General features: G+C 43.9%; 2 protein-coding genes across 2 annotated transcripts; one reads left to right on the top strand and one right to left on the bottom strand.

The window, feature by feature from the left end:
* The first annotated feature begins 808 nt into the window (after positions 1–808).
* On the top strand, positions 809–11,212 carry LOC109468835. The gene is made up of 7 exons (XM_019767175.1): positions 809–1,004; positions 6,103–6,239; positions 7,145–7,274; positions 7,613–7,744; positions 8,391–8,465; positions 8,887–9,061; positions 9,376–11,212. Exons 1-7 carry the CDS (start codon positions 926–928, stop codon positions 10,232–10,234), a joined length of 1,587 nt encoding a protein of 528 aa, XP_019622734.1. The 5' UTR covers positions 809–925; the 3' UTR covers positions 10,235–11,212.
* Positions 11,213–12,049: 837 nt separating this feature from the next.
* Positions 12,050–17,164, bottom strand: LOC109468528. Its single transcript, XM_019766771.1, has 2 exons — positions 16,785–17,164; positions 12,050–12,332 (listed from the first exon to the last, which is right to left on the bottom strand). Exons 1-2 carry the CDS (start codon positions 17,162–17,164, stop codon positions 12,050–12,052), a joined length of 663 nt encoding a protein of 220 aa, XP_019622330.1.
* Between the last annotated feature and the right edge of the window lie 3,304 nt (positions 17,165–20,468).

Raw genomic sequence — 20,468 nt, 5'->3', positions numbered from 1 at the left:
ACTTTGATTTAAAGGTTTTAATCTGATTTGAAAAAACTCCCCCAACCTCAAATATTGCCTCTTCTAAGAAATTGCTCCCTTAAATATCGCCTTAAAACTTTCATATCTCAACTGTGATAACCCTCCTTAAATATTGCCTTAACACTTCCATATCTTGACTATGCATATATATGGTTCTAACTAGATATTTTCCCCTTAAATATCGCCTTAAAACTCCGTGTCTAGACTGATAATTTCCGAGAAGTCCCCCCTTAAATGTCGCCTTAAATTAAAACCTTTTCTCCACTATGATAGGTTCTAACCAGATAATTCCCCCTTAAATATTGCCTTAAAATTTGTTTTCCTTGAAACGCTGATAAAGATGCCCTAAGCAAATAGTAGCCAACTCCCTAATATGGGCTTCGAACCCCTGTTCCTTGCAACTCTTCATTAAAAGAGCAGATAATAGCCCCAAAACATTGCGTTAAAGTCTTGAATCGTTGATACTTTTTTCTTCATTAAAAGCTCTAAGCAAACAATTGTCCCTCCGCCACCAAATATTGCCTGAAAACACCTGAGACTTCTTGATGATAAAGATAACCCCATTACCCATAAACATTGCCTTAACAAGGGTTACTTGTAACAAGCCGATCGGTGTAAAATGTAGCCAGCTGCCGCCGCGCCGCGTGCCTTTCAAGCTGGTGTGTTACGCCGAAAGGCGGTTATACCGGCAAAACAGATACAGATACATTCCCTGTGGAAGCGACATCTAGCGATTTTGTCCCGAAGCGCAGTCCCCAGTGACGTGACCCCTTGTCGCGAAGTGACCCCAATTGTCGCTTGTCACTTCCGCCTTGGGCTCCCGAATCCCCGTTCCTTCCCACCTGGCTTTCCGGCGACTCTTTCCCGACTTTAAGCCAACCATGGGTCCCTAAGGACACTGAGGATGGAACCCTGGACCGTCTGGGCGACGTGTCTGCTACTGGGGGTCGCTGGTTCGATTCCCGCAGCAGCGCAATCAACAGGTAGTTTGTTTTCTTATCTTTGCGAACTGAGCTTGACTGAGTTAGCGCGACCCCTTAGCCTCCTGTGCAGGCCCAGCGACGGTGGGGAAGAGTTTTTAACGGGTTATTTTAATATGGTGGAACCTTCTCTCGGCGGCTATGTAGGATGGCCGGCTATATTATTAAAATAACGCGTTTAACTAAAAACTCTTCCCACCGCCGCGGGGCCTGCATAGGAGGCTAGCGACCCCTGACCTCTCTGAAGCCCCAGGCGATGACAAAAATGATACTAGAGTAGAAAATCTACTATCCTGAAATTCAGAAATGGACCAATTTCGCAGTTTTGGAACAAACTTAGATTTATATATGCAAGGTTATGTAGACTTGCTATTAAAATAGGAGTGACACTGTAAAATCTGCTACGTGTCTGTGAAACTGGTATGTTTTGAAGCCCCAGAGACTAACAAAACCAATACTAGAGTAGTAGATTTACTATCATGAAATTCAGTAAGGGCCAATTTCTCAAGTTGTCACACCAACTTTGAGTTGCAGGACTTGTCTACTTGCATCAATAATAGGAGTGACATACCGTCTACTGTAATGTAACTAAGCGCTGCTACGTGCCTGTGAAGCTGGTGTGTTAAGTAGAGGGGAGGGGCGGTTATTCCTGTTTCACACATACACATACACAGACACAGAACTAGTATTGTTCAAAGGATTAGGGAATTATAATACTGCATTCAGTGGAATAATTGTGGTGGGTAGATCGCTTCCGTACCCTCTGTAGTCCAAATTGTTTATCATATGAATGGAGGTACATGTGCATCTATTTGGTGTGTAGATTGGGCCTGCTCGACTGTTTATGAACTACACATACTGTACTCCTAGACCTCTAAACCATTTTGTAAACCTGTGATAGCATGCAAATGGCTTGTATCAGAATAAGCATAGATCAAAATACTAGTAAACACACACGGCATATACTGTAGGACAGCTGTGTGGTACACAACGTTACTGTAGACTTTCAATGCCAATCCCCTCAAATTCTTAGTCTCCATAGTATGCCAAAAACTGGGGGGTTTGGGGGTCTTCAGGGTCTTTGGGATCTTTTATGTGCTATTTTCTGATTGCATATAGACAACATAGACGGCCTGGTTGAATTACCCCCGTTTTTTTAGAACTGGGCTAATCAGAAAACAGCCGAAGACCACCAAACCCCCAGTTCTATAAGCCTGCTATGGAGGCTAATCAGAAAACAGCCGAAGACCACCAAACCCCCAGTTCTATAAGCCTGCTACGGAGGGTATTTAATTCTACACATACTCCACTCAAGTTTTAAGTAAAGTTGGCAATGTTGCGCCGAATGTTTTGCCCTTGCAAGGAGTTGTATTCCTCAAATATATGGGTTTCTAGAGTCAATTTCACCCCAAAATGTAGGGGCGAGTTCTACACACAGGGCAACTATTTGACCTTGAGGTTACCATTTGAAGGGCACGTAGTGGCCCGTTCATGCGTGACTTTAGCCCGAAGCTGTTCTTAGACAAAGAAACTCGTCTTTATCCTAGAGACGAAATTTGTTCGCTGTTTGTTTTGTTACTCGGTGAAGCGTGTTTTTCGTGGTGTGCACATGCGGGCGATTTGGCTGACTGTAACTTTATATCCGTAATTATACTAATAGTCTACTGGTACAACCACCTCTACTGTATAGCCTGGTATCCAGTCTTTCGTGGTAGGGGCGGGTTTTCCTCGGGACCGCATGAACTCTTCCCCGCCCGCCTCAGCTAGGTTTCCCGGTGTGTATTTCACGAGAGATTGATTAGCAGTCCCCAAGCATACTGTCTCTTATTAGCGTAACACTCCTACCGGGACGGCCTGTTGTACTGGGCGGGGAAAGCTATTAGAGCCCCCGAAGACACAGCCTGCCTGAACACCCCACCAGCCCCAATCGCGTAAGACTGGATACCAGGCTAGCCCCAGTATTAGCCTGTGAGGGGGGCTGTGGTATAATTTCCTTGGGGCATGTTGGCCCTGGAGCCGAGGAACCGACCAGTGTAGGCCCTGAAAACAGTCTGGCACCCAGGCTACTGGATACCGGGCTACAATAACGTTACTGACACAGTAGCTTCACAGGCACGCGGTGTTGGAGGGTTATACTTGACAACTTGTCACACCTCAGCCCATCACAATAAATATACCACCAATCCTTGTCTATTAGAGTATCTAAGAAAACTTCTTTACCCTACGTTAGAGATCAGGAATTTCACCCATGTGGTACCGTACATATTTCAGACCATCCCACTGTTTATTGACGTAACATTACCTGGGACCAGGTGGTCCTTTTAAAGAAAGAGTTCGTGTCAACAAACTGTAACTATTACGATGCCTCGTATTTGTTGTCAGCAAATACTAGTAGGGTTAGATTTTACTACCGTCCAAAGTTTTGTGCACCTTATTTTAGTTTTTTAGTTGGTTGTAGGGTTAAAACCGTTGTTTGAATCATTTTTAGTAGGTGATGAGTAAGTCAGTAAGCATTTGATACGTTAGACACAGGAAAACGGTATTAATAGATATATCCTTTGGGGTAACCGCTCACCTTTAGCGCATGAGCTTTTAATTAATACCTTGTAACAGTTACGGTGTCTTTTGTAAGGGACACCGGAATCTTTGAAATTGGTGAAGATTTTCAAAACAAATCCCTAGAGGAGCTATTAAGCTGGTGTGTTACGCCGAAGGGCGGTTATACCGGCTATGCTGATGCAGATACAGATACAGAAGCATTCCCAAGTACAAGGAAATAATACCCTTCGGAGGCCAAACTTTCCTCGCCAAATATTCTCCCCATTTGGCTAAATTTGCCGTTAATACCACAGACCGGTATCCTGGGTTCCATTCAGGGCGCTCCCATGTCGCCGGCCGAACCCCCGGACAGACCCTATAGCTAATCCTGTCAACATCTGTTTAGTTAATGCATAACCAATATTTCACCCCGCGTCGCGCGTGTTTCTACCCTGACTCATCGTCAGTAGTTTGGGTTTAATAAAGACTTCAGGGTCGTGTCTGACTGTGCCAAGCACGAATTTAGTCTCCAACAGACTTAAACAACGCCGATTGAAAAATTGTAGTAAAAGTTAGCTAGTTCCTCCAGAAATTTGTCAGTTTGGGTTCAATAAAGACTTCAGGGCCGTGTCTGGCTGTACCAAGCACGAATTTAGTCTCCAACAGACTTAAACAACGCCGGTTAAGATAAAAAAAATAACTGTATTATAGGTTTGTACAAAACCTATTTCCCTATTTCATACACTTAAAGCACTGTAGAAAATATTCCTAATGCAATTAGACAAACCATCCATCGAGAAACATAGCTGTTCTTTTATTCTACAATAACTGAAAAGCAAGGAGAAGTTGAATTTGTATAAGTTATAACGATAGTTTCTATGTGTATCCGTTAACTGTATCTGTTCATCTTGTTTTGTTGTGACCCGTGCGTAGCCCAGTGTGACAAAATGTGCAATAAATGTCGTCATTCATTCGTTGATCACCCATGTATTATCATGCTATGGTCGTACACGGAGAAAGGTTAAAGGTTACCCTGTCGGGCGTGACTGAACCATTGACACGGTTCCAAGTTTGGCCTCATTTTCCCGATTTGGCGGGAATCCAGTTCAAATTGGGACAGAGGTCAACGTTTAACTCCAAGCAGATGTTGGGGAGATCGTTATTTTTTCTGCCGTGAAAAGGAGCATCTCTGTAAACGAGAAAAAGCTCAAGTGTCTCTTTGCTGCAGGCTTATTTTATCACTCGGATGAAGACTAAACAAACAAAAGACCCATGACACAGGAAACAAACTTGTGACAGAAGAATGTGGCCCGTGTGTTGGTAAAACCTCACCTCATCACGCAGCGCGTCTGCTGTAGTCACCCGTGCGTGATACCAGACCGCTTGTCAAGACTAATACTCTTAGAACTGACAAGGATGAACTTTCACTCAGAAACACCCGGTTTCCGCTAGTTGAGCGTCCAAATGTTTGAAACATTACTCATTGAAGTTCGTAGACGAAGAAAGATTTTTGTTGTGCGATTTGTGTTTTCATGCTTTTGCACCGTGCGTTATAAAATCAAGGGTACGGTTCGGGGGTACTGCATAGTGAAAAATCGTCCTGGTCTCTTCCACAACAGGTGTCACATGTTTGTTTACGTACACAGTTATCATTGAGACTGATAATGTCAAAAATCGTAGCGCTCTTCCTTTCAGTTTGTTTATTAGTGAGATAGAATCGGCTGCAGGTGTCTCTGTCGTATTTGGGGTAAACACTACCGGTCTGGTGGGTTGCTCCGAACCTTAAGTCTCCACCAGACTCGTTTGCAGGCTAAATAAATAGTAGAAATCGGCCTAAAAAGAAATATAATTTGCCTACACGGACCCTCTATGGACGGCCAACTCCTCTGACTAATTTATTCCTGTTTATGCCGATTTCTACTATTTATTCAGCCCGGTTGGCTGCTCTGAACCGGCGGGAAACACACGCTCTTCCGTCAGAATATTGACTGCGAAGCCGGTACAGCGGCCACCAACGATGCCTGACATTACACAGGAAAAGTGATCAACAATGAATATATTAGAAGCACTCCCTTGTAATATTATAGTTTTATGGTCATTTTACTTCGTACTATTATTTTATCATTTCCTATGTCTTTGCAAGTAGCCCTCGGGCATGAATTTGCCTTAAACGGCCCAATTATAAACAAACGTTATTTTAATCAGTAGCGTATATATAGAGAGATTATATAATAGGAAGGGGAGGGTCAAATAAGAACGATTATGACAAGTTGAAACTTAAGATCCAACACAAAGCAGTTCTCTCACTTAGAGCTTTTGACCAGTCACTCTGGTCTTCCTCAGTAGACTGACCCAGTGAGGCTTGTCACGTGGCTTCTTTGAAGTGTGACGTCAACACTGGGTCATAGGCAATATCTGCCCCCGTCGCGGTTAACTGAAGGGTGATGGGCCCTGATGTATATAGTCTCTTTCACCCCTCTCAGGATATAGTCTTGTTCAGTGTCCAATATTTCACAGTGATAATAAGATCATAAATTGATTTTTTTGGTTTCGTTCCCCCCAGGTCTTCCCCCGGCCTGTATTAAGATGAGCCACCCTGAGGTAGTACCGGTGACAGTCGCTGGGGGCGTCCTGACGTCACCGTTCTTCTCAGATCACGTGACCTATCCGACATATCTGGACTGCCTGTGGAGACTATCGGTGAGACATTTTACACGTGACGTCATAGCCGCCATTTTGGTTGGTTAAACTTAAAAGAGTCAAACACGTCGGCAGAACGTACTGCGCCTGTGCAAAACCAGTAACTTCGGCATAAGGTCTCTCTTAAATTCGTCTTCGCGTATATAAGGATGACATTCAGTACAACTTACTACAAGCCACTACAAGCCATGCAATATTGATAGAAGACACAGTATATATAAAGTGAAAGGCATAGCGTTTTGTAAGTCTATTGACATACCAGACAACCCACATATTATAAAAGAAGTGGGTAAATTCGTCTTCCATTGCCTAAAAAGAAGAAGTCAAACCCAGTAAAACTAGTACCATGTATGTTGTAGAATACAGTATAATGCTAGACGTAGATATAGTCTCACATACCACTGTATTTTCTTTCTTATGTTGTTTGTAACTGCAATTAGCCCTCGGGCATGTATTTGCAATAAACTTTCATCATTGACCAGTTACACCATTCTATTACAATCTATTGCCATGACGGTTGTTGAAGATCGTATGAGTGACTTACGCTCGAATTACGCTGCAAAGGGTAAGCGATTTTATGTGGTTTGAGATTTTAGTGGACTAGTGATTAGAAGTAGTTGTACCTAATTTCCAAGCAGATCCCTTTCGGTGGCAAAAAGACAGTATCAATTAGGCCAGGCAGTATCCATTAGCCATAGAAGGTCCGCGGCCACCGTTGGTGGGGGTAGCGACAAAAAAAAAACCCGGCCATATATTAAAAGCTAACGATCATTCCCCCACAACCTCTGCTTGGAGAGTAAGTTGTACCCTTGTGAAAGACAATTCAGTGCCCATGTCAAGGGCTTCTGAGCTACTGTACCTTTTGGAAGTTCGATAAACCGGTCATATAATATTTTCCTCTTTAGACCGAGGATGGTTTCTACCCTGTGGTGATGGTGGAGCACTTCGATCTGCAGCCGCAAGGGGGCGTGGGCTGCAGAGACGCCTTCATCGTGCACTTCCCGGACCTGGGGCCGGACAGGAGCGAATACGGAAGTAAGGAAAGGCCGTATCTACAAATAAAAGATTGTCTACGCCAAACAAGAACAGTTACTCAAGCAACTGCATATGGTTTGAGGTAGCGACCACTACCTTTCGTCAGTGACAGTTGCTACCTGAGACGTCTGACCGTTTCCAAAATCATATGCAGTTGCTTGAGTAACTGTTCATTGGTGTATCTTATTACCAGGACGACTAGATAATTCATTCCATACTTATAACGTGTTGCTAAATACGTTATTAGTATAAGTAAGCTCATATGAATATCAGAAACTAAAGATCTACATGAATTTCAATTGCCTGATCTTTAAGAAGTTGTCCTTTCTTGTCTTCAGATTTCTGTGGTACACAGATCCCGAAGTGTTTCTACTACGCCGGCAGGCACATCGACATCCGTTTTTTCACAGACGGAAACACGCAGAGCAACACGGGATGGCGGATCACCTATAATGCCAGCAGAACTCCAGGTAGAAAGCTCCTCTCCTTCAATAGCAAAAATTTTTTTACAAAATTTTTTTCAAAAAAAATTTTCTAAAAAATCTTTTCTAAAAAAATTTCTACAAATTTTTTTCTCCAAATTTTTTTCTAAAAAAAGGAAATTTTTTTCCAAAAAATTTTTTCTACAAAATTTTTCTAAAAACTTTTTTTCAAAAAGAGGGAAAAATAACTAGAAAGGTAACATTTGCAAAGCAAATGCATAATACATTTGTATCAACCTTGAAGTTCACATATGGTCTGCTCTGTTAATTCTCACTCAAATACATATGGTGACAGGAGTCCAAATCCCTCCTGCTATAAAATTGCAACATAGTGTAATCCAACACCAGTTACCATGGTGACAGACGTCTGGTTCTGGTCATTGACCTTTTGTTTTTGAAACAGAAGAAGAGAAAGAAGAAACAGATCAAAAAATAATATGTTTTCATTTTGCGGAGGTAAACATGATGAGCTTTTTTCTACGTTGAGAGGGAAGATTGAGAAGGGCCAACACCTTCCTTTTTTAATTTCTATGCATTTTTTAAATTTTATACTGTATAGTTAAGGTCTCGTGTGAGCAAAAAATGTATTGTTTTCGTTCGCGCATAATGGGCGCCGCCATCTTTGTTTTCCCAGTTTGCCCAACAGAGGCACCACCTGTGTTGGTCAGCACGATCGCAAGTAACACAAAAGCCACTGCGAACACGGGAGGTAGGTTCACCTGGATTAACTATTTTTCTATCTATTGTCTTTGTATCATACATGGGGAATCCACTGTTGAACTTCTTATATAAAATTTATCGAGTGAGAATGTCCTTACTGAACATGGTGACAGCGAGTTCCACATGATACAGTACATGTAGTTAAACGCCTTTTCCAGGTTGCTGAACTTATTGCCTTAATCTTGTTCCCTCATAGATGGTCATTGTGTCTATCTTCTAGAGCATGTAATATGTTGTGTCAAATGCCGTTGATAGTTATGATAAATTCTTCATACATTGTGTGATCTTAGATATGTGCACCCCCTCGAATTGCCGGTGGTTTCGTCCATTATTTTAGATGAGTGACACTCACGTGTAGTTATCTTGTCTGACGTACGGATACTGAAAAACCCCCTTGTGACCCTCCACAGTTGGCCCTACCGAAACACCTCAGACTCCGACCACCCCGCCCGGCCTGACCATCATGCCTAGCGAGAGGCCGCCATTGGTCGGAGCCATCGTGGGCGGGACCCTGGCCTGCGTTGCCATAGTTACCATGCTGTTGCTATGGTGCTTCTGCTGCTATTGGAGGAGAAGGAAGCGACCGTAAGTTCCACCTTAGCATCTCTGTATATATACAATACAATAAACTTTAAGGCTTTCGTTTCTGTCATAGCCTCGTATTCTCCAAGACGAGGTTTGGGAAGGTGTAAAAAATTTCAGTGCAAAAAAGAAAACCCTATAAAAAGCCTCAAAACACCCAAAATAAGCCAAAACCCAAACCTCTGCTTGGAGAGTAATAACTTGGCTGGAAATCATCTTTGACGTTTTTGTTCACATAAATACGTTGTATTTACAGGCCTAGGGTGTTCGTTTGCCTTTTTTCTCTCATATTTCATTTCTTGTTTCTCCTGTTCCAGACCACAGGTTGCGGAAACCCTGGCCAATCCGGGAGCGCGTCCCGACATCGTCATCTTCCGAAATGGTGAGGACCGAACCAGCCTCATGAACCCCAACTACGGTCAGAGGGCAGAGTTCACCGCGTTGGCCGCCATGTCTAGCAACCGCGGGGCAACGCCCGACAACTGCTACTCCGGGGGTGACTTGAAACAGCCACTGCTAGACGGAGCGACGAGTCCAGGGGTGGAGTCACCGAGACACACCGGCCCGCCAAAGTTCGTGCCCCCCTCCCCACCTGCCGCGAGGCACGCCGGTCCGCCGAAATTCGTGCCCCCTCCCCACCTGCCGCAAGGCATGCCGGTCCGCCGAAATTCGTGCCCCCCTCCCCACCTCCCGCGAGGCATGCCGGTCCGCCGAAGTTTGTGCCCCCCTCCCCACCTCGCTCCCCGAGCGGCAAAGACTGGTCGGGCGGCCCCGATGACGTGTTCTTTGAAGACCGCAGCAGAACGTACGACGAGTATTCGGACCCGGGATACGCGGAGATTGACGAGAGCATCGCGAAGGTCGGCGATGGCGAGTTGCGTTTGGATGATGCCGCGGGAGGTGGAGATGCAGGATCCGCCGCTAGGGGTCGTGACTGTTCAGCCAATGTGTACATCTTCAGCCCCAGGCCGAAGTTTCCCGCCAAGCGCACTCCGCCCTATGCTCAAGTCAGCCTGCTGGACGATACTAACGAAAAAGGCGGGAACTTCACCTTTGATGTCGCCGGCGACGCGCTCCCATTGGCGGAGGGTTACGACGAAACCATGGCAACCGCGTCACGTGACTCCGGGCACGGCACGGCCGGAAGTGACGCGGACGGGTACGAGGTTCCCATAGCAACGCGCGCTGAAGAACTCGAAGAAGACGCCGATGGATACGCCGTTCCCATGGCGACAGCCAGCCCCAACAACCAATCACAACTCGGCTACGATCATCTGCACGACGCGGATAATAGTAGGAAGCAGGGGATTGGCTACGATCATCTCCATGGCAACAAGAACGGCTACGATCAGTTATCGCGAGAGTCGGACAAACCACCCGGTCCCAGGAGTTCAAAATACAGCAAACTGGACAACAGGGAAGAAGAAGACGATCTTTGAGATGCACCTATAATTAACTGTTTGCCTCAGTCAGGTTCTTCATTTTTTTACAAGGCAGGAGAACAAGCATTGAGGATTTTTTTTTTGTTTTAAGGAGGTGGAAAGCACCATGAAACTCAGATGGTGTATTTCAGACGGTCTTGCAAACGTCGAACAAAGTTCTATCCAGAACCGTTCCCCATCCAGAACTGTGCTTCGGTTCTGGATAGTTTACGCGTATCCAGTACAGGGTGTTCATTTGCCTTTTTTTCAGAATTCTTTTTTTGCATAATTGATTTTCGCGATAACTAAAGCAAGGTTTAAGTGCTGGCTGCTTAACCAATCAGACGCTTCCATTCAGAGTGACGTCAAACTATGACACTGTTTAGTTGTACAATAACAAGTTGTGCCTTCTGAAAGTATTCCACTAATGATACTTTAAAAATGTTAACTTTAGATATAATATTGAAAAAAAAACGTAAAGAAAAAAATGTGGCGCACGTTTTAGAAAATGGTTTTGTTTTTTAGAGAAGTTCCTTTCATGGAATGTTTTGCGTTATTTTTCACCTGGTGCTGCTAAAGAAAAGAAATTTTACTAAGTAACGTGCAGGCCGTATAATGAACACTGTAACGCTTGGGAAATGAAACTTTCTCAAATTAGCTACGTTTTGCATTGATTATAATGAAGATGTACATATTTCTTGTACTAAAATTGCAGGTGGCATTAAAACCTTTAAAACGATGGTAAATGGATGTCTTAACTTTGTTGATGTATACGAATTTTTCTCTTCCTAAATCTAGATACTTGTTACTTTTTAAACATTGAACTATTTTAGAAATTGACTGTTTTTCTTAACTTTGCCAAGTGTTTGTGTGTTTGTGTGTATGTATGTGTGTGTGCACGCGCGCGTTTGTGTGTGTTAGTGTGTGTATGTGCGTGTGTGTTTGTGCGTGTGTGTGTATGTGTGAGACTAGCAAGTTGAGGATGAAACAAAGAAATAATCACAGACTACAGAAACTGATACATTCTTCAACCATGTATTTTGTTGCTGCATATTATTATTCAAACTCCGGTTAATATAAACATTGAACAACCAGAACTCTGATATAAGGAATTATTGGTTCAGAGCATTTTTTTACTTCTTGAAAAATAACGCAGTGTTCTTTATACATATTGCGTCATCTGCATAGCTGAAGTTATGTACATAAAACCGTTGCCACAAAACATGAACTGTTTACAAATATCATTTGCAAATTATTTCATAGATTATTTCATTGATATTTATGAAGCAAGTTTAAACTGTAATTTCCAAAACAAGAAATTGGACTCACCCAAAATTTTTGACTGTACAACTCCAGTCTTTGTACAGGAATGAACAATCCACCCCTTCCGTGACGTCACGCAGATAACACACGTGACTCCGTGAGCAGTGGATCATAGGTTGCAGAAAGTCTGTGGCGCCCCCCGTCTCTGTTGAGGGATGGTTGTAATACATTGATATTTCATTGATTTTTACAGTTTGCAACGGTAGCGTCTTATTTTTTCGGATTCAGTCGGTAGTTTCTCAATATTTCAGACGTCTTCGACCCGTCTGACTTGCGCATGCACCTTCATGACGTCCTCATAAGATGGCGGCAGGTCCCGTGACGTCATCCTGCTGGTGCTGGGCGTCCTGCCCTCGCTCCTGACGTCACACATCACGTGATCGTTCCGCGCATGCGCCGTGACGGCCGCGTAGGGAGGCGGAGGGTGGTGGTTGAAGATCAGGTAGAAGTGTCCCCGGTCCCTCTGCTGCTGCGCATGCGCGTGTCTGATCAGGTTGTCATGGGAACCGTGAGGCGTGGTTTCTCTCGTGCTGGGAAAACGGAATTATGGGTAAATTTTCAGCAACTTAAGTACTACTCAAAACTACAGTGCAGAAACACACACACACTCACACACACACATACACACACACACACACATACACACACATACACACACACACACACACACACACACACACACACACACACACACACACACACACACACACACACACACACACACACACACACACACACACACACACACACACACACACACACACACACACACACACACACACACACACACACACACACACACACAACACACACACACACACACACACACACACACACACACACACACACACACACACACACACACACACACACACACACACACACACACACACACACACACACACAGGCACACACACACACACACACACACACACACACACACACACACACACACACACACACACACACACACACACACACGCACACACACAGACACAGACACAAACACACACACAAACGCACACATACACACACACACGCACCAATACATACATACACACACACATACACACAGTCACATACATACATATTTTCCATGAACAATTACACAAACAATAACATTACAACATGACACAATGTTACAGACACTTCTGTGAGCATGAGAATAGCAAAACCTAATACATATATAGTTCATGACCCACTATGCATGTTATTCATGCTCATGAAATCTAATCTCCATAACCCCTTAGGAAAACCCACTGGTAACTACAAGCGACTGAAATCCCCTCCTATCATTGACTATGACCCTAGAAATCTCTTTTCCAAGAAGCCAAATCCCAACACATCCATAATATTCTCTCGCCGACATTTTTAGTGCCACGTGAGAATTATTTTCTCCGAACTCAATCCCAGCGTGGGAGACAAAAATAGGCGCACGCTACTCATGCATGAGGGTTATGTTGGTTAGTGCTTCTCTCAAGTATAATTGCAACAGACGTGCTAGAGCAGGCTGAATAGATGTCACAGTTTTGAGTGGTTTATTTGAATTAACGTTGTCAGAAACAGACGCATATGCTGCCATAAGAGAATGATGCCTTTCTTTTACCAGATACTGTAGATGTCACATTGCAGTGTTCAGTGATTAATTTGAAGCAAATTTAGCAGAAATAGACAAGTGCCCCTCGTGTATTGCCGTTGCAATTTGAATAAAGAAAGGAGAAAGAAAGAAAAAGACGTACTAGTATATGCTGCCATTTGATAATTACTGTATACCCTTCTTTTACTGAAAGGCAATCGCTGAGGTACCAAAATTTGATTTGTGCGACCTTTAATTTTGTATTTGGAATATGATGTTTAAGAATGATTTAAAAGACACAAAAATAAGCACAAGAAATTGGTTCTTTATGTATAAAATTGATCTGCCTCATGTTTTAGAAGTTCTTAGAAGTCGCTTGGCGTTCCCAGTCTCTAGTGGAATTGGGTTGTTATGGATGGTGCTTCTACAAACATAATTATAGCAGACATGCTGTTACAGCAATCTGAACAGATGTAACAGTGTTGACTGGTTTGTTTGAATCAAAAGTGGCAGAACAGACTTATATGCTGCCATAGGATAATTCTGACCCTGTTTTTTACTAAATCGCAATCCCTAAGGTAACAAAATTGAATAAGTGTGACCTTTGATTTTGAACTTGGAATATGATTAAGAATGGTTTAAAATACACAAAGATAAGCAAAACTTAAAGAAATTGGTTCTTTCTGTATGAAATTGAGCGATCTGTCTAGTGTTTGGCCACTTGGAAGTCGCTCAGCGTTCACAATCTCCAGTGGAATTGGGTTGTTATAGATAATACTTTTCCAAACATAATTATAGCAGAAACGATGTTACAGCATGTTGCAGCATGTTGGATACATGTGCAGCGGAGCTGAGTGGTTTTATATTGAACCCAACTTGGGAGACTGAACGTCTGCCATACATCTAAGGCCACAGCAAGTAATTTCTATGGATAACATCAACGCGCGCATTGACTTTCAAAAAACAAGGAATTTTGTTGCGTTCTGACAGTGGACAACATGCCGAAAATGGGTTAATATGTTTGTTGCCATGCCGGAACGTGGATGACAGATAAATGTGAAGAGAGGAGACAAGGCTATGAGTTAATGTTTTCTTTTCTACTTTGTTACAGTGTTGTATTTCATTCCTTCATACGTGATGTTGCCGCTGAATAAAAAAAAATCTCGTTTATCAAGGCTAATGATCTCAAAATTTGAAAATATTGGAATCTTTTTTGGTGGGCCCGTTTTGTTTCTTTTTTTGTCCTATCGCATTAGATTTGGAGTCTGCGGAGGATGTCATCCAAAAAATGTACTTGATGTGGCCTAACATTGATTTTACACGGATAGACATAAGGCAGTAAAATTCACAGGAATACGCGTAACCCCATTTAGGTTGGTAATTGAAAAACAATTGGATATTTACTGTTGTTAAATAGGAATAAATGCTATGGTGAGGCTGTCTTTTACGATGTAGGAACAGACTGTATGTTCTTTTGCATGTTTATTTAGCTTCTTTTTGGGGGGGGGGGTCAAGAGGTACATTTACTCAACATTTATAAATATTTTCCGTGTAGATTTTTATATACGTGGAAGGTCAAATAAGGCGGCAATAGAAAAGTAATTATAAACCTATTGTAAATCTATCTACAATCTATTATCAATATATTGAAAATTTGATCTCTGTGTAATCCTTCTTCAACATTTTACTATAAAAACAATACGTTTCTTTCTGCGAAGATACACATAATATAGCCTCCGTAGCAGGCTTATAGAACTGGAGGTTTGGTGGTCTTCGGCTGTTTTCTGATTAGCCTCCGTAGCAGGCTTATAGAACTGGGGGTTTGGTGGTCTTCGGCTGTTTTCTGATTAGCCTCCGTAGCAGGCTTATAGAACTGGGGGTTTGGTGGTCTTCGGCTGTTTTCTGATTATTCCAGTTCTAAAAAAAAGCTTGGGTAATTTAACCAGGCCGGCTATGTTGTCTATATGCAATCAGAAAATAGCACATAAAAGCTCCCAAAGACCCTGAAAACCCCCAAAACCCCCCCGTTTTTGGCATGCTGTGGAAGCTACAAACCCCCCCGTTTTTGGCATGCTATGGAGGCTACACATAATAATGCTCGTCAGGCGCGGCCTTAAGTTAACCCTTCCATGATGAACGGCGCCCTGACCTGGGTACGAAATTAAGATCAGTGTTCGATACGGGCAACCTTTTTTTTTCGTCCTATCGCATTAGATTTGGAGTCTGCGGAGGATGTCATCCAAAAAATTTACTTACAGTGACCGTATGTTGGAATTTCTCCATGTACAAACATTTTCATCAGATTCCCAACGGTTTTTGTAACATTTTAACATGTCAGTCCTTTCAGTCTTTGGAAATATTTGGTCACTTGTTCATTATTTAAATTAGTGCCTTGCTTTCCCTATGTATTATGTGTCTTTATATCGTCTTATGTGTTGATGGCGGCATAAATATAAGCGTAACTTGAGTGTGCAGTCATCACGTTTTGCCAATACATGCCGCAAAAAAAACCTATATAAGTAATGATCGTCAGACGCGGCCTTAAGTTAACCCTACCATGATGAACGGCGCCATGACCCGGGTACGGAATTAAGATTTGCGTTCGATACGGGCAACCTTCGGGTCACAGCTGGCGCCAAGTGTGAACAGTCATAAATTAGCAACGGCGAGAAGATGAAGTTTTCATTATTGATGGTCACATTGGAGTGATTTGCTTTAGGGTCAGGGTAGTTCAAAGGTTTTCTCATAAAAGGAAAACACAAGGCAGCCATAGTTTCTGCACACATGGTAATTTAAAAAAGTGTGAAGTGTGAACAGTCATAAATTAGCAACGGCGCGAATATGAAGGTTTCACTATTGATGGTGATTTGCCGTAGGGTCAGGGTAGTTCAAAGGTTTTCTCCTAAAAGGAAAACACAAGCCAGCCATAGTCTCTGTACACATGGTAATTGTAAATATCTCTCTCTCTCTCTCTCTCTATCCCTCTCTATTTGGCCCATTTCTACTCTTTCCAGCCGCGTCCCGAAGCCTGGTAGAGGCTATGGTCAGACTGTTTAGGTACATGTGGATACATGATATATAGAGATGAGTTCTACATTGAATGTTTTTTCATATGGCGTAAAATTGGCCTCTGTAGAGCCGGAATCCTGCACAATACAGGTTTGCCCTTGTGTTGGAATTGCTGGAATATCGATCAGAAGATTACAGTGAAGATTACAGTGAACAAGCCTAGCCTCCATAGCATGCCAAAAACTGGGGGTTTTTGGGGTCTTCGGGGTCTTTGTTGTCAGTGTTGACTAATATATAATACTCTATAGTGCTCCTTTAAAATGGGTATTTTTGGTCATTTCTATATATACCTTAAGAAGGTTTAGAATGCTGTATTTCATATATTTGCTGTACAAACCTTGAAGCAGGGCTGCTGGCGCTCCGCACCATTCCCGATCTATACGTCCCACTCGCTTCCCTGTACTCCGCCATAAACGCTCCAACGGGCCTTGCCACGGGCTCGCCTTCGGGAGAACTCGCTTCCAGGCCCGAGTGGGATCGCGTGGAGCTCCCGTCATATCTCAGCCCCGCCACGTCCCTGTAGTCCGTAAACGCGCAGATACAGAACCCAGGTAACAGTAGCACTCCCCCGATACTCAGCGTCAGCGGTCCGAAGATTTTAAGGTTAAACATGATCATTTGGTCTATCGACTCTGCAGACGGGCTGAGAGATCTGGTGTATGCTATAAGAGTCATGACGAGCCCCGTTACTGTAGCGAATAGCCCGATTTCCACCATGGTTAGAACCATACCGTGACCGCACAGAGGCATGATGCTCGTCGGAAGGGGGTGGGGAAGCGTCCCGAGGAAATTTCCGTACAGCTGCGGTGGTGATGTGCTGCCCTTACCAGGTGGATGCAGACGGTAGATGAGTAACATCAGCAGTACGCGTAGCCTGGTAACCAGACCCCGTGAGCTCAGCGCTTTCTCTTCGGCGCTGGGAGCGTTTTGGGCCGCCAAACCAGGCCCCAATTAACGCGCACCGGTGGTAGATAGCTTTCTGCAAACGGCTTAAGGATTCTTCGCTCACACTTTGGGCAGTAGAAGACTTGAGGTAATACAGGAAGTCAGCGGATACAGGGAAACCAGCTGGAGATAGGTCCGTGGCATAACTCGCCTGTGGTTGGTAAAGGTCGGGCAGGAAAATCACCGCCAAGCCGACCAAAGATTTGGTACCCAGGGTCGGCGGCAACAGAAGACTAAGCGTAATACAGGAAGCCAGCGGATGAAGGGAAACCAGCTGGAGATAGCTCCGTGGGTATATAGCTCGCCTGTGCTTAGTAAAGACCGGGGTAGGAACCCTGAACCTTGAACGTGGACATCTGGGATGTCATCACGCAAAACAGTGGGTCCTTCTCCTCCACTCCTCTCTGTCATCCATCAGTGATCGGAGCTCAGGTGTTGAGATGTCCCTGAGTCCAGCATCCCGCTTCAGGGTGTCAATATTGCAATGTAGGTTGTTGACACCCCTAAGGTTTGGTACCAGGGCTAGATATAGGTCCGTGGGTATGGATCACCTGTGCTCAGTGAAGGCTGGGGTAGGAAAATCACATCACCCTAAGCCGACCCTAAGGTTTGGTATCCAGGCTACAGCACAGACGAACGATGTGAAGCGCCTTTTAGTTCCGGTGGCAACATAGACCGGCCTGCCAACAGCCTGTACATAATTGACGTCGTCAGAGGGATAAATCAATGCTGTGTAACTGAGGCCGAAAGGTGTAGCAGTCTGGGGTAGGAAAGCCGGCCCTAAGGTTTTGGTATCCAGACTACAGCACACACACAAGCGATGTGAAGCGCTTTTAGTTCCGGTGGCAACCTAAAACGGCCTGCCAACAGCCTGTACATAATTGACGTCGTCAGAGGGATAAATCTCTGCTGTGTAACGTGGTGCTGAAAGGTCTAGCAGGTCAGGCAAGATCTCGCGGCTGGACGTCAGACAGGAAAATCCTTCTCTCAGCTCTGAAGCGGTTATCTTTCCACTTCAATAGGCGAGACGATCCATCTTAGGTACAGGCAACCGGAGGTGTGTAAAAGCTTGTCACTGATGGAAATGTGTAGCCTCCGTAGCAGGCTTATAGAACTGGGAGTTTGGTGGTCTTCGGATGTTTTCTGTTTAGCCCAGTTCTAAAAAACGGGGGTAATTCAACCAGGCCGGCTATGTTGTCTATATGCAATCAGAAAATAGCACATAAATGCTCCAAAAGACCCTGAAGACCCCCAAACCCTCAGTTTTTGGCTGTGGAGGCTAGAAAATCAGGCTCTCAGAGCAGAATCACATATCTTTCCACTTCAATAGGCGAGACGATCCATCTTAGGTTCAGGCAAGCGGGGGTGTGGAAAAGGTTGTCACCGCTGAAAATGTGGGTCTCTCCGGATGATTGTACAGAGGTGCTGGAGGACATCATCAACTCGCTCGCGTTGCCGCCTACATGTGGTGAAACTGCGTCAGAACTTACAAATTTCTCTTCCCAAGAAGCAGGAGGTTTTGAGCGATAGCGTTTTGTTACGATTAGCCTGGTTACCAGTCTCTACAGGCCGGCTTGTGTATAGTTAATAACGCATATCAAATCTTGTCTGAGAATGTCTACTGACTGTTACACTCTAGACGGATGTTTAAAACGCTTAAGGCAGAAACGGTACGATTGCAACGAGGGAATTGCACAGCGTATGAATATTAATGACAACTTTAGTGAACTGCCGAGATCTTAACGACAGTCTTAGTGGTTCTCAAGCTATCAGATTTCCCAATAATGGACAATGCCGAGGGAAGATAGTCCGAATGGAATTGAAACACGTACAGTTTGACAGATAACACATTTGTATCGGGTGTAGAGTTGAGTGTGGTTTCATCGTGTTGTCGTGACTATATAACAGTCGGTTGCACACTGGAGGCTGCAACCAATGTTTCCTCAACATATTTCATAGACAAAGATCGACCTTTGGACGTTTATTGTGTTTTGTTGTCTTTCAAATAATCCGTTTCCACCGCATGCCAATTATAAAATTAGGGGTGGTAAAAGTTTAATTTTGGTTGACTAGTGAAAGAACTGTCATTAACGATTATTTTGACACAACTTGGACTTAACTGTCGTTTACTATAATACTGAACTATATGCTCGGAACAGAATTCCTAAATCAAGTGCTAAATTTCCATCACACAGACACCACAGGAAGAAAGGGAATCCTGTTAACATTCAACTGAAGTAAAATGAACGACACAGTTTCCTCCACACGACATGGCGTCAAAAGCACCAGCCTGTTGACAAACCGTCATGTGTAAAAACATTTCACGACCCTTTCAGGTCCTTTCTTCTGCCTGACTTTTACCTATATATGACCTTATATTGTCCTGTGCTAAATTTCTATTACACAAACACCACATAAAGAAACTGAAACTTGTTAACATTCAACTGAAGTAAAAGGAACGACACAGTTTCCTCCACATGACTGGGCATCAAAAGCACCAGCCTGTTGACAAACTGCCATGTGTAAAAACATTTCCCGACTCTTTCAGCTCCTTTCTACTGCCTGACTTTTACATATATTACCTTATATTCTCCTGTGCTAAATTTTCGCCACACAAACACCCCATAAAGAAACTGATACGAGTATCTTGGAAACATTCACTTAAAGCAAAGGAACGGCACCGTTTCCTCCACATGACAGGGCGTCAAAAGTACCAGCCTGTTGACAAACCGCCATGTGTAAAAACATTTCCCGACCCTTTCAGGTCCTTTCTACTGCCTGACGTTTGCCGCTAACCGATGCGTACATCACAGAACCCTGAGGTTCAGCAGCGGGCCATAAACCGGTTTTATCGTCGTGCAAACTCCGCCGTTGCCTGGCAACCGTATCCGATGGATGGATGATGCGTGAAGGAGGACCTGGCGGCCAATCGTGGCGGCCTCTCCTGCCCCGGGCCTCGGAAAAAATGTTGTGTTTCCTGTTTCGCGACCGACCCTTGAAAACTGCTGACCCTAGCCTTTTTTAAAAACTTGTTACTAAACCTATTATAGCTCCCGAGTCCTACAGCCTCTCCGCA

This window comes from Branchiostoma belcheri, unplaced genomic scaffold (assembly GCF_001625305.1).
Source record: "Branchiostoma belcheri isolate BF01 breed outbred unplaced genomic scaffold, Haploidv18h27 scaffold2, whole genome shotgun sequence".
In the NCBI taxonomy this organism is placed as follows: Eukaryota; Metazoa; Chordata; class Leptocardii; order Amphioxiformes; family Branchiostomatidae; genus Branchiostoma; species Branchiostoma belcheri.
The sequence above is the reverse complement of the archived record's forward strand: the minus strand, read 5'-3'. Positions and strand labels throughout refer to the sequence as shown.

Bases quoted from the DNA above. Each gene is read 5' to 3' on its own strand.
- LOC109468835 (XM_019767175.1), top strand. From the start codon at position 926: ATGGAACCCTGGACCGTCTGGGCGACGTGTCTGCTACTGGGGGTCGCT. The intron at 6,240-7,144 runs GTGAGACATTTT...TTTCCTCTTTAG, and splicing joins ACTGCCTGTGGAGACTATCG to ACCGAGGATGGTTTCTACCC. The intron at 9,062-9,375 runs GTAAGTTCCACC...CTCCTGTTCCAG, and splicing joins TGGAGGAGAAGGAAGCGACC to ACCACAGGTTGCGGAAACCC.
- LOC109468528 (XM_019766771.1), bottom strand. From the start codon at position 17,164: ATGGTGGAAATCGGGCTATTCGCTACAGTAACGGGGCTCGTCATGACT. The intron at 12,333-16,784 runs GTTTGTACAGCA...CCGTTTTCCCAG, and splicing joins GCCAGCAGCCCTGCTTCAAG to CACGAGAGAAACCACGCCTC.